The sequence below is a fragment of the Lithohypha guttulata genome (assembly GCF_036872675.1).
Source record: "Lithohypha guttulata strain CCFEE 5908 chromosome Unknown scaffold_3, whole genome shotgun sequence".
Classification (NCBI taxonomy): Eukaryota; Fungi; Ascomycota; class Eurotiomycetes; order Chaetothyriales; family Trichomeriaceae; genus Lithohypha; species Lithohypha guttulata.
In genome coordinates, this window is record NW_027042752.1 from 3,403,805 (window position 1) to 3,415,873 (window position 12,069).

Below are 12,069 nucleotides of genomic sequence, written 5' to 3' on the forward strand. Positions count from 1 at the left end.
AACATGCATCGTTTGACACGGGTGATGGAGGGGGCGATGTTACAGGTATAATGCTTGGCATTCTTGGTGCCTGAGCATGCCAAGAGAATCATGTCGGTTTGCTCGATTACTTTTCAGTAAACATCGATGGAAACTTATGATTGTGATCTCATTCAGACTTTTCATTCTCTACTTCATAATCTGACTATATCTCGTATCATACTACATCCTCGTTCTTCATACAATCATCCAGCTAGCCAGCTAGCTGTGGCCCATCTAAGATGGTGGAGGGCCAGGAGGGAAGATGACCTGATAACCAGTGTCTAATCCCCAGGCAATGCTATTGAACTCGAGGTGCACAGTCTTGATCTGGTTCTGTGCATTCAGACCGAAGAGGTTAAAACCCTTCACCTGAGCGACCTTTGAGCCGATGCCGGTGAAGACCCACTGCCAGAGGATTTGGTCACAACCAGCGACGAGGACTTGGAGGGTGCTGATGCCTTCGACGGGAGGAGCGTTGAGGACGCCATTGATGTAGAGTTGCTTGCCGGCAAAGGTTGTCTGGTTGAGCTGGGGGAAGGTGTTAGTATGCTGTTGGTTGGAAAGGAAGAAGAAAGATGGAAACTTACCGGTTGGCCTTCGAGGGAGAGGATAGAATCGGAGATCTCGATGTAGTCGTCTGCAAGAAGAGTCTGTGCAGTAGCGTTGGCGGCTTTGACGTCGTAGTGGTTTAGGATCGTGACGTATTGATTGACGATGTCTGTGGCGGTGCCTTGAGCCAGACAATTGCTGGGCCAAGCAGACCAAGCAGGAGCCGCGAATGCAGAGGATGCCAGAGTGCAGGCTGCTGCTGCGATGAGACTGAACTTCATGGTGACTTTGGTGAGAACGTGCGAGTAGTGATTGAATGTAAGAATGAATGAGGTGAGAGTCCGGTGCACTGAGACTTTTCGGCCTGGTGTTTACGAGTGAGAGCGAATGTATGATGGGGAAAGCAGATAGATGTGAGAGCAGGCGGCAGTCATATCTTATACGTGCTCTTGTAGGCTCGTCAAGCCTGGATCTCACATGAAACCTTTCGAATAGAAGAGGCACTTTGCTTCATCTGGCATCAGAAAGCCATAGTCTCAAGCCCATATGTCATAGTAGGCTGAATCATGTTGGGAGATTGAGGTCCTGCACGGCGTCTCGGAGCATATCCAAGAATATCCAGATTACTTGCGAGGCACGTCTTTTGTTGTCTTGCTGAAAGTAGCTAGTCGTTCACTCACGAAATGCAAGGTACCGAAGTTTGTTCAGCACGAGGTGAAGGTAAAGAAACAGGACTGCAGCTCATCTTGGGCTTCATGTGGAGCGATCCGCTCTCCGCGAATCTGTGATGGGGTTGGGAAGCTGCGGGTTAAACTGAATGGAGTTGCACCGTTAGCTGTCCAGTCATGTTTTCCGCTAGTACTGCAATTTCACAGTCGTTGATCTAGATGTCTTTGATGTGCCGAACCTTTGGTTAAATGGGTAAGTATAGTACCTAACCTATTCTCGTTGTCAAAGACAAGATGACCACGTGGTGCTATGGTTATAGGTTGTCACATTTCCGCGAGCAAAGCGAATAATGCGCACAGTTTGGTCGAAGTAGGGAGTCGTGAGTTAAGCGACCACTCATCCAGAAGCTTTTCCAACGAGAGCTTGGCGTGCTTTCCTCGCGCTAAGCTTTCGGTAGTGCTTGCGGAGAGCGCGAAGGATCAACCATGACAAACTCTGAACGTGGCGCAAATCAGCTTTGAACGTTGCCCAGTATCGCTGAATAGCTGCCGCACATACAGTATGTTGTCATCTCAGATAGATCCTCACGTTTGTATCATCCGTGATTCTTCGAGGAGAGAAACAAGACTTCACAGCATGAGCCGCAGGCTGTCGTTGAGAAACTCGAGAGCCAAAATCCTTGTCCGCCGATCTTGACGATGTTGTGGCTCAACGACGGGTCGTCCGTGGCGTTCCTGGAACACGGAGCGGTCCTGGCTCGCCTAGATCATGTTGTCTTCATTGACATTGTGACGGAAGTGGCGGCTTGAGCTCAGCTCACGGGCGCCGATAGCCCGATGTTTCGAGAGGCTGGGAAACGCAACTTGCCAGTCCATCGTCCCCTATGCCTTTCATTGTTCACTGTCAGTCAGCGATCCAGATTTGAAAGGGTGTTAGAGGTCAGGTAAAGTTATTGAGCTGCCTGATCTTCTTCTTTTGTGTCGATGTAACCATTAGCGACTGTGCCCAAGGTATTGTAGGCTCACAATGACGCGGCATTAATTGTGGCTAAAAGTACATACGGTCTGCAGCCGGCTATCACGTTTCTATTCTAAATACTGCGTGTATCATCATGAAGATGTTTTGCGACACGGAGACCGATACACGGCCTAGCGAGTAATTCTGACGACCCCCAGTATACTGAAGACGTGGTGGGCCATTGTGGGCAACTCGCGCTAAGGATGAGCACAATGTGAACGACTTTCTGAGGGCTACAGAAGCACTAGCCGAGGCTATTTGGTCGTGAAACGCTCGACTCGTGTGAAGCCAGAGTGATCAGAGACAGATAACACACAGCGACAGGTATGAGGACGCCGAGCATGAGCTCGTTGCGAAAGACAGACATTATCTTATCCCATCTCGCCGGCCATCCATCTCGAAGTATCTTCTGTTGTTCTCTTCGCCTAGGAGCTCCATTGGTTGTGCTGCCCGATGATAAGAAACATCTTGATACTGCTTCGTAATTTGTGGGCCAGGTCTCGGTAATTCGGCTACCACAGAGATTTCACCTCGAGGAGGCAGACACTGTCGACGTTGTTTGTAAAGCAAGTAGCCGCATGCAAGTGCCAGCACGAAAGAAAGAACGCCGAGCGCAACCCCTACACCGATTCCGATTTTTGCTCCACTTGACAATCCACCGCCAGACATCGCCGTTGTAGAGGGGCCGCTATTTGATGGACCTGTAGAAGTAGGTAGGGCCTTAGCAATTGTTGGGGAAGATGTAGATGATGTAGTTGTAGAGACGGGTCCCGATGTGATGTTGAAGTAATGCGATTTGACCAGAGTTGGATAATCTTCAGCGTTCGAGCATACAAACCAGGATACTGCAGGCAAAAATATCAGCAATTGGAGTGCATGGCCAGCAGCTTGCCATTCGTGGTCCTCCTACCTGGAAGTTCTGTCAGGTTCATGGTACTAGGTACTTGTACTGTCCAGTTTAAGTAGCCTGTATTCGTGATGCCGAACACGAAATCCCAGTATGTGTCGCCCCTCGCAACGTCCTGGTTGATTCTAAGATTGACCACCTCGTAACTCGTGTCCCATTCTAACAGTATAGTACTGCCAATTGAATAGACGTTGTTTTGCGAATAGTTACCCGCCTTGCCGAATGCAGGCGGATTGATCCAATCTGCCGTAACAAGGCTGCAGATGAGTAGAAGCGTCGAAAATAGGTGCTCGCGCCACATATCTGAGCTCTTCGTTAATTGTACGTCTTTGTGAGCACAGTAAGGTCTGAAGGAGCAATGTCAGGAAATGTTGTCAGAGAAAGGCTGAAAGTGCTCGAGCAACAAGTTTTGGGAAGTAGGGCAGCCTACCCTGCCACTGATTTGCGCAAGCTACAAGCTATTGATGCCATCGGACCATAGCTGATAGAATAGGCTTTACATGCTTCCTGCTTCTGCATTGGTTCAAATGAATCAGTGCTGTTAGTCCTTGTCACATACCTATGTACTTGTGGCATGTCCAACCAATATTGGGCCGCAGGAGTGTCTTCCACCCCACACACGGTGAACCTCAGAACGTTGTCGATAGACTAAGGCTGGGGGCTGAGCAGAAGTTAAAGCCCTATACAAAGGTTGCTGTAGCCAGATAGAAGCACTATCGCTGAGAAGGAAAAGGCTGCTATACAACCTGTTGTTGATTGGCAGATCGGATGGCGGCGTACAGTAGTCTCGAATCTCAGCCGTGTCCATCAGCCCTTCCTGTACGACCGAATCTCCTGCCGCTACTCCTCCTACGGACCTGGGACTCCGTGGAAACTTGGCAGGAACTGGGATCATAAGTGTTCGCACTTCACTTTACTTCTTTCTCTCTTCTAGCAGCAACTTTAGACATATACTGCAGGTACACTCTTTCTAACCCTCGCATGGACGAGCTCAAACCCGGCTATTCGTGATTCGGCTTAGTCTCGGCACTAACCAAACTCAAGCATTGCTTGTATTGTTACCCATGCAGCAAAGACAGGATCTTCCGTTGTAAATAGTAGGACTCTCGCTGGATGTGTCACATTCAGTTTACGATGCAGAGACTCTGATGAATACAAGTCAATCTATGTGTCGGAAGACATGATCCAGAGAGCAAGCTGGATAACACCAATGTAGTGAAGGGGTAACAAACAGAGTATAAATCACGAAGTTGTGCTCAGTCAGCATAGTCACAATCAGTGTATAGGCATGCTTGGAAATAAATCTCGAAACAGCGCTTTCTACGTGCTGCACCATGTCATCTCTGCCTTTTGCACGGTCATGATAGAGATAATGGCTTATGCCACATCCACGAGATCTGGATTCAGCTGACCGTGCCGTTAATGACAGGTTTCAGTCCTCCAGAATATCAGTGTTGGCTATAGCTAGCATAATGAAGAAACTGCACGAGAGCTAAAAGTGAGGTTAACGTTTAACTCTTCTCCCATCATGAAGCCTTACCAGGAGTATGAGCACACCAGTAGCAAGCAGTGACCACGGAGATGCTCTCTTACCTACCTCGCTGATGGCGTTCTGTTCACAGAAGAATCTGTAACTTCCTATCAGGAGGACGATGATTGCCACGACTTGACAAATGCAGGCTTTGTAGCGAAGCATATGATAATGCTCTGGTCGAACGACCCTAGCAATCTTGGACATCTGAGCAACCACTATGCCCATCCATGAAACAGCATTGGACACAGCTAGCCAATTGTGCCATGTTCGCTCATTTGCTGCACCAGGTCAGCAAGCTGAGATGAGTTTCCATGAGGACAAGCGTACCATAATGATCTGCCAGTGCACTATCCTTAGAAAAGAACTCGAAAGCCACACGCTTGGACCAGAACGACTTGATACCCTCAAAACTGAACAATGATGATTTCTCGGACAGTTCACGACGGTCCTTGTCTGCCATGCTGAGCGTGTCTGGGGTAAGCGTCGAATTGAAATATCAAGAATCCCCGCTTGTCTTGCTAAGCATTTGGCTGAAACGTGAACGATTCAAGTGTGGCAGCGACACTTTGCCTAGATTGAACCTGTGTCTGCGTGGACGTGAATGCTGCATCACGACAACGGCGTTGCATGCCACGCTCCTGCATATTGTGCCTGTATGTTGGAGCACCGGCAGCCACGATAGCCCCACTTCAGGCTTGGAAGGTGCAATGGATGTAAGTACAAACGATTCGTGCCATCCCTCGCCCAATCCCTTGAGGGTTCGGTGTATCATAGTCTGACAAATTGCTCCGTGTGGAAATTCAAGCCGCGGCCTCGTACTTTTGGGGACCAGACCTCCCGTTGGACGTGACACAAGATTCGAACCGTGTTGCTGGTGTGAGATAGCTGATTAGTCGTTTAAGAGCTACCGCAATTGACAACGGCAATATTCATAGAGCTTCGGGCATCGTGGGGATGGTAGTGATACTAGAGAGCCAGTACTTTTCCTGTCAACTGAACGGAGCACATAATGAGGGTGGTATCTGGTCAATATATCTACTGGATATACTGTACGAAGATGAGAAAGAGCCGGAAAAAATCTTTTATTCTTCATTTCACAACCTATACGTTAGCACAAGCTGAATACCCTGACTGAGATATTCCCAAGCCACTGGCCAGCACGAAGGCGTCGCTTGTGTATACATACAAGCACGTGGCGTTTCTAGAAAGAAGAACAAAAAGAAGAAGAGGTACAAAGACACAGACTTCCATCTCCAAGAGTGCAAAGCTTCAAAAGAGCTTGAGCACGATTTAAGCTCAAGTCACGTGAGAGGATGAAGTCAATGTGCAAAGCGCTCTTTGGAGGCAAGAGCGGAAGAAAAGTGCCGCCAGCGCAGTTGCGACACAGTCTGAGTTTAGTCAGATGGGGAGCAAAATCGAAGGTTGGAAATGATCTCGAGGCTTCCGTTTGTCCCAGGTAAATCTTCACTTCTTGTGTTTGTGTTATTGTCCACGGTTGTACATAACTTATTGACCTTTCTTCTCTGTCAGCACTTCACATCCCTCACAGCCATCAATAGACAGCACGCCACTACCCGAGAAGCCTGAGGGTGCCCACGTAAAACAACCACGAGTGCAGTACTACCCCAGCTTTGCCTCTTCGAAAACCAGCTTGCAGCAGTGCTGCTTTTCAACCACCACCACAGCGAAGAAGAAGAAGAAGAAACCAGGCACGATGGCCTTGAGCAAGAGTCAGAGGATATGCATTCTGCTCGCCATCGATGCAGCGTTCTTTTTCGTCGAATTGATAGTCGGTAAGCTTGTTGAAGAGCTTTCGTACTGCCACTATACTAACTGGTCACAGGCTATGCCGTCCATTCCTTAGCACTGGTTGCTGACGCCTTTCATATGTTGAACGATGTGATGTCGTTATGCGTTGGATTGTGGGCTGTCAGAGTCGCATCCTCTGGCAGCTCCAAGATGTATACATACGGCTGGCAGCGCGCAGAGACCTTAGGAGCCCTGGTCAACGGCGTCTTTCTTGTCGCCCTATGCGTCACCATCTTCCTCGAGGCCATTCAGCGCTTTGTCGAGAAGCCGAACGTTTCCAACCCTAAACTCGTCCTGATTGTTGGTTGTTTGGGTCTGGCCTCCAACATTCTCGGCCTTGTGCTCTTCCACGATGTGTCGCACAATCACGGTCCTGGTGACGGCCACGCTCATGGAGATGAAGAGGAAGGGCACGTACATGGAGACACTCACAGCCCCAGCCATGGGCAGGGCCATGGCCACGAACACGAACATACTCATGCCACCGAGCAATCTCCCCTCATGAAAAAGAGCCCCAAGTCTACTCGATTCACCAGCGCTGACGAGGACGGAACAACCATTAACTCTGAGGCTACTCCTAACAGAAGAAGCGTCTCAGGTAGTGGTCATGGTCATAGGCGGAGAACATCTGGGTTTGGTTCAGTTGACAACATTCAAATTCACCCTGCATCCTTTCGAAACGATATCATCCAGGCAGCACGATATCAAGAAGAGCCTCTGGAAGAAGAAGCTCTATTGGAAGGAGACACGGAGGAGAGCAACGGCCACGATCACGTTCATTCTTCTCCTTCTCGAAACTTGAAGTCCAACAGGCACACCTACGGCGCTACTAGTGTCGAAATCGCTAATGCTCACCAGAACCACATTCACAGTCAGCCCAAAGATTCTGCAGCTGGTGGTGGAGGAGGTCATGGTCATTCTCATGCCGATCTCAACATGCGTGGTGTTTTCCTACATGTTCTCGGGGATGCCTTGGGCAATATTGGAGTCATTGCTACGGCTCTGATCATCTGGCTCACCAAGTTTGAAGGCAGATTCTACTTCGACCCAGCAATTTCTTTGGTCATTACGGCGATCATTTTGACTTCGGCCATTCCACTGTGCAAAGCTGCCTCCAGGATATTGCTGCAAGCTGTGCCAATGGGTTTGTCAATCGATGAAATTAGAGCTGACATTGAAGACTTACCCCAAGTGCTTGAAGCCCATCATCTCCATGTATGGCAATTGTCAGACACGAAGTTAGTCGCGTCACTTCACGTCAAGGTGGATTGCGATGTCAAGGGTGCAGGATCTGCGAGCTACATGAAGTTGGCACGAGAGATTAGGGCATGCTTGCATGGTTATGGCATTCACTCTTCGACGATTCAACCAGAGTTTATGCGGTCCGTTCAGCAAAAGGATCTACCGCACGACGACCACGAAGGTTCGTCAAGCGGAACTGAGAACCTAACCGAGAACGGCAAGATTGATATGGCCAGCAAGGCTGGAAGCATGCTAAGTGCCGATGGTCACGCGGCTGGTCCAGGCTGTATGATGGACTGTGAGGATACCTGTGGCTCGAACGGTCAGTGCTGCCCCAGTACGGATGGCAAAGGACAGAGGTAGGGCCCTGCATGTAAACCACTTGCACGGTACAGGGACGACCCAGGCCTGGCCCAAACGATTTGATGTTTTCAGGTTCATCTGGAGTTTTGGGAACGAGCATCAAGGACAACAGTCATGGAGCACGACTATCTGCTGAATAACAGCAGACACAGCATGCGGTCGGACATGCTGTATCCTTTTCATTGTATTATCTAGCTTGAGTATCAATGATCGCCCCGAGAGGCATCACAGACTAGAAGAATTTAACAGTTAATATCCTGAGTGTTCGTTTATGCTTGTAAGAATGATCGCCATTAGTCCTTCGCATATTCATCAGAGGAGGGTCCCTATCACAATTTAAATCATCCATCACGTATCCCTCCACAACAGAACCATATACAATATAATCGGCAAAGACCCCACAACCAGCAAACTTCTCCCAAGAACCTCCAGCTTCGTCCTCGGTTCCCTCAAGAGCCAGGACCGCCGTCCACCCCCACCCGACACCGAACTCCTATACGCACTCGCATACACCTTTCGATCCGCCTCATTCGTCGGCATCCCCCACGGGTCCGTCTCAGCCGTAAAAGCCATCTTGGACGGTGATGGTGTTCTGGAGCAAGAATGGGGCGGAATCTGCCCGTAGGTTCCGAGTTGTGGACCGCGACGCGAGGTGATGGAGTAGTTCGAGAAGGTGGAGCTGATGGAGTCGTTGTTTGCGATTTGAGGAGGAGGAGGAGGTGGTGGTGGGGAGGCGGCGCGTTTTGTGTTGATGATGTTGTTGGTGGTGGTGGTGCTGTTATTGCTGAAGGATAGACTTCGTGGGAGGAGAGGGATGTTAGTCTCGATGTCGCCGCTGTGGTTGGGTTTTTGTGGTGGCCTCCAGAATAGGGCTCGTGCGATCAGAAGGACGAACGTGGCTACGAGTAAGAACCCGTAGGTTTCGAAGATGGCCAGCTGGTCAGGCAGAAGGCATAGATGGTTCTGTACCGTGCCTCTGGGCATGGAGAATGTCTTGTCGAGTTTGTTGGGGTCTGACACACCGTATCCGCTCGAGACCATAGCTTGCGCGAGATCGATGGGGTTCCAGAGGCTGACGAGTTGGACGCCTGGTTTGCGGACGCCCATGGCCCAGCTTATGCTTTTTACTGTGATTTCTTTGATTCGTCCGGTGAATTCGTCATGTTCGATCTCGCAGTAGTCGTGGTCGTCGCCACTGTAGATTTGGGTGATTTGGCTCGCATCAAGTTTGTCGACGATGTCGCGGGAGACTAGGGGGGTCAGGACGTTCTGGTATTGGTAGCCGGCACGGATAGGGATTGCTGTGCCGCGTTCACGTTGGGGTCCGCAGTTGGACGTTTCGGAGCGGTAGAAGGGGACGTGAGATAGAATGATGGTCGGGTATTGTGAAGTTGTGACTTTGAGAGGGTCTGACAACTGCCGTGGATGGTCTTCGGGTCGCGGATCGAGACTTTGAACACCTGAAGGGTATTTCGGAGGGAATTTCACAGCCTCTTTCCTTAACTCGGGGAAGCTAGAGCGTGCGCCTGTGCTGCGAATTGTTTGCTTCACCGCCTGCTCTCTGAGTTCAGACACATTATCTAGATATGTCTCTACAGGCTGCCAGATATTGCTATTCTTCGAAACGGCAGACTTATCACCTAGCCCACTAGCTCCAGTTTGTATGTCGACCTGGTCCATGGCACTCAGAGAGACAGTGTCTAGCGACACGAATGTGTGGTTTCCACGAACATCGATCCTGTTAGTTGGCCCGAAATGAGCCTCAAACCTAGACCTGACTTTTGAATTGATACCACCTGCAAAACCAAGGTCATGGTTGCCAGGTAGAGAAGTTACAAGCTTACGTCCATTCTCAGTCGGTAATTTGGGCATTCCAAGATCGTACCAGGGCTTGACGAACATGTTCTGAAATCTTTCATACTCTTTCAGCCAGAAATCCTGCCCATACTGCTTGTATTGATCTTCTGGTGAATTGTAGCCTGTGGTCCCCCATTCTCGACCGCCATCGAACAGATCACCCAGAAAGAAGGTTGTGTCTGGTGCCAACCTAGTAAGAAGTTGGTTGTAAGCTCGCGAAAGATACAGATCGGTGTAGAAGATGGTCAAGGTCGAGAGGGGCCAGGGCCTGCCTGGATATGTATGAGGATCGACCAGCTGGGGATCTGCGACCAACAGAACATGATGAGGTTGAGAAGAATCTTTCTGCACCCCATTAGCTGTTTTGCTCGAGATAATCAAAGACTAGCTACCCATTTCTCCCAGTTACTCCATGCGCAACCTTTCACATGGCTCGAGAAGACGGCATGTTCACCCCACCATATTGTCCCTAGCCATGCGAGCAAAAGACATGTTGGCAAGAGACCAATGCTGCTAACTGCTGTCCTTGTATTCTGTAAATTTGACGTTTGAGCATCAATATGGTGCATATTCGATCCTGATACTGTGCTGTTGCCAGTTGTTGCACAGCGGCATGTTGCTCGAGCAATGCTGACCTATTGCATCTGTGGCAGTAAGGGTATTGAACCTGCTTATCAGTAGGTCGAGAGCGTCAGGTCATCATGGAGATATATAAGCGAAAGTTCTCGAGATGAATGCAGTGGCAGTTATGATCCCTCGCGTGGAAGCGCGTCTCATTATTGGCGGTCAGCACACCCTGCATCGTGCCCTGAAGCATGATAATTTCAGGCAGTCCACTAATGAAATCGCGGGTTTCTAGGCGCTAGCCCCAAAAAGCGCGATATATTTTACTGCTTTGTACGAGCTAAAAGACGGCTTGATCCCTTTCCACCACCTTTCGCCTGTACACCACATCGTCAAGACCTTCCCGTTATTGCGTTAAGCTCAGACTCTTCACGTAATTCGTAGCTCAAGTAGTTCTGTGAGATCAAGAGGTCTGCTAACTTTGCCGAAAACTTCTGCTCATTTGTTTCCTGATGCTCATCTCCATTGCGTACCTGAGGAACGTCGATGTTAGAAGTGATATCGTGAAGTTTTGGGACAACTCAGACATACCTATCCGTCTCGTAACCTAGTTACCAATATTCCTGGGTGTTCACTCACCCAACTTTCGCTTCTTTGGGGCCTTTTGTTTCTTTGGGGCCTTTCGTTTCTTGGGCGGTAAGATTGGAGCGGGAACGATCACCTTTCGAATTGCAGGCTTAGTCACAGCGTTGGGGGTATCTTGGTCGATGGTAGTGTTTTTCTTGTGCAAGTAACCATCAGTGACAGGAATGTCGTGGAACGTACCGTCTCTCTTGAGCAGAACAACATCCGGGACTTTCTTGCTAACGGTAGGACAGATGAAATGACTTCCATCACGATCACCGAGTCTGTTGATACGCTTGCGTATAGCTTCACCTTTGACGCCCATCCATTCGCCCGCTGTTTCGGTATTGATGACAAGCTTGAAGCCCTGATTAAATAACGTATTGCATAACTTGTTGACATAATCACCATCGCTGATTTTGTTTAATGTGTCGTCGCCAACTTCGTTGTATGGCTTGAACGTCTCGATTTCTTCTTCGTCAGATTCTTCGTCCTCGGCGGGAGCCGTTTCCTTCAGAAACTGCTCGGCTGGGATAGGTTTGTTAGGCTTTTTGTTATCGAGTCTCTGAGCTGCTACAAGGAATTGGTTTGTACCAGGAGCTTCGCTAGTAGGAGTTCCCTCAAGAGTAGAACTTGCTATGGTATTCGTAGGAGGCGGGTTAGTTTGAGCTTTTGCGGCTTGAGTTTGGGGAGAGACTTGGGCATTTTGATCGTTAGTACTTGCGGTGGACGATAGAGTCGGCTTAGGTTTCTTAGTAGCAAGGATTTTCTGAGCCTCAGGAGCTGGACGAGGTTCCTTAGCTGTAAGATCTTGCTGAGACATTATCGACCTTTCCTATCGACTACTCTTTGCCTGAGAAGATTCGTGCTCTGTTCAGGGACCGGTGCGGGATGTTAGTAGGATATAGACATG

General features: G+C 49.3%; 4 protein-coding genes across 4 annotated transcripts; 1 reads left to right on the forward strand and 3 right to left on the reverse strand.

The window, feature by feature from the left end:
- Positions 1–255: 255 nt before the first annotated feature.
- On the reverse strand, positions 256–851 carry LTR64_005028 (uncharacterized protein; the record flags this gene model as incomplete). The annotated part of the gene is made up of 2 exons (XM_064899371.1): positions 256–549; positions 609–851. 2 exons carry the CDS (start codon positions 849–851, stop codon positions 256–258), a joined length of 537 nt encoding a protein of 178 aa, XP_064755328.1.
- Positions 852–6,411: 5,560 nt separating this feature from the next.
- Positions 6,412–8,111, forward strand: ZRC1 (Zinc resistance conferring protein; the record flags this gene model as incomplete). Its single annotated transcript, XM_064899372.1, has 2 exons — positions 6,412–6,490; positions 6,541–8,111. 2 exons carry the CDS (start codon positions 6,412–6,414, stop codon positions 8,109–8,111), a joined length of 1,650 nt encoding a protein of 549 aa, XP_064755329.1.
- Positions 8,112–8,459: 348 nt separating this feature from the next.
- On the reverse strand, positions 8,460–10,537 carry LTR64_005031 (uncharacterized protein; the record flags this gene model as incomplete). The annotated part of the gene is made up of 2 exons (XM_064899373.1): positions 8,460–10,313; positions 10,361–10,537. 2 exons carry the CDS (start codon positions 10,535–10,537, stop codon positions 8,460–8,462), a joined length of 2,031 nt encoding a protein of 676 aa, XP_064755330.1.
- Positions 10,538–11,163: 626 nt separating this feature from the next.
- Positions 11,164–11,979, reverse strand: LTR64_005032 (uncharacterized protein; the record flags this gene model as incomplete). Its single annotated transcript, XM_064899374.1, has 1 exon — positions 11,164–11,979. The coding sequence occupies one exon, from the start codon at positions 11,977–11,979 to the stop codon at positions 11,164–11,166; it is 816 nt and encodes a 271-aa protein (XP_064755331.1).
- Between the last annotated feature and the right edge of the window lie 90 nt (positions 11,980–12,069).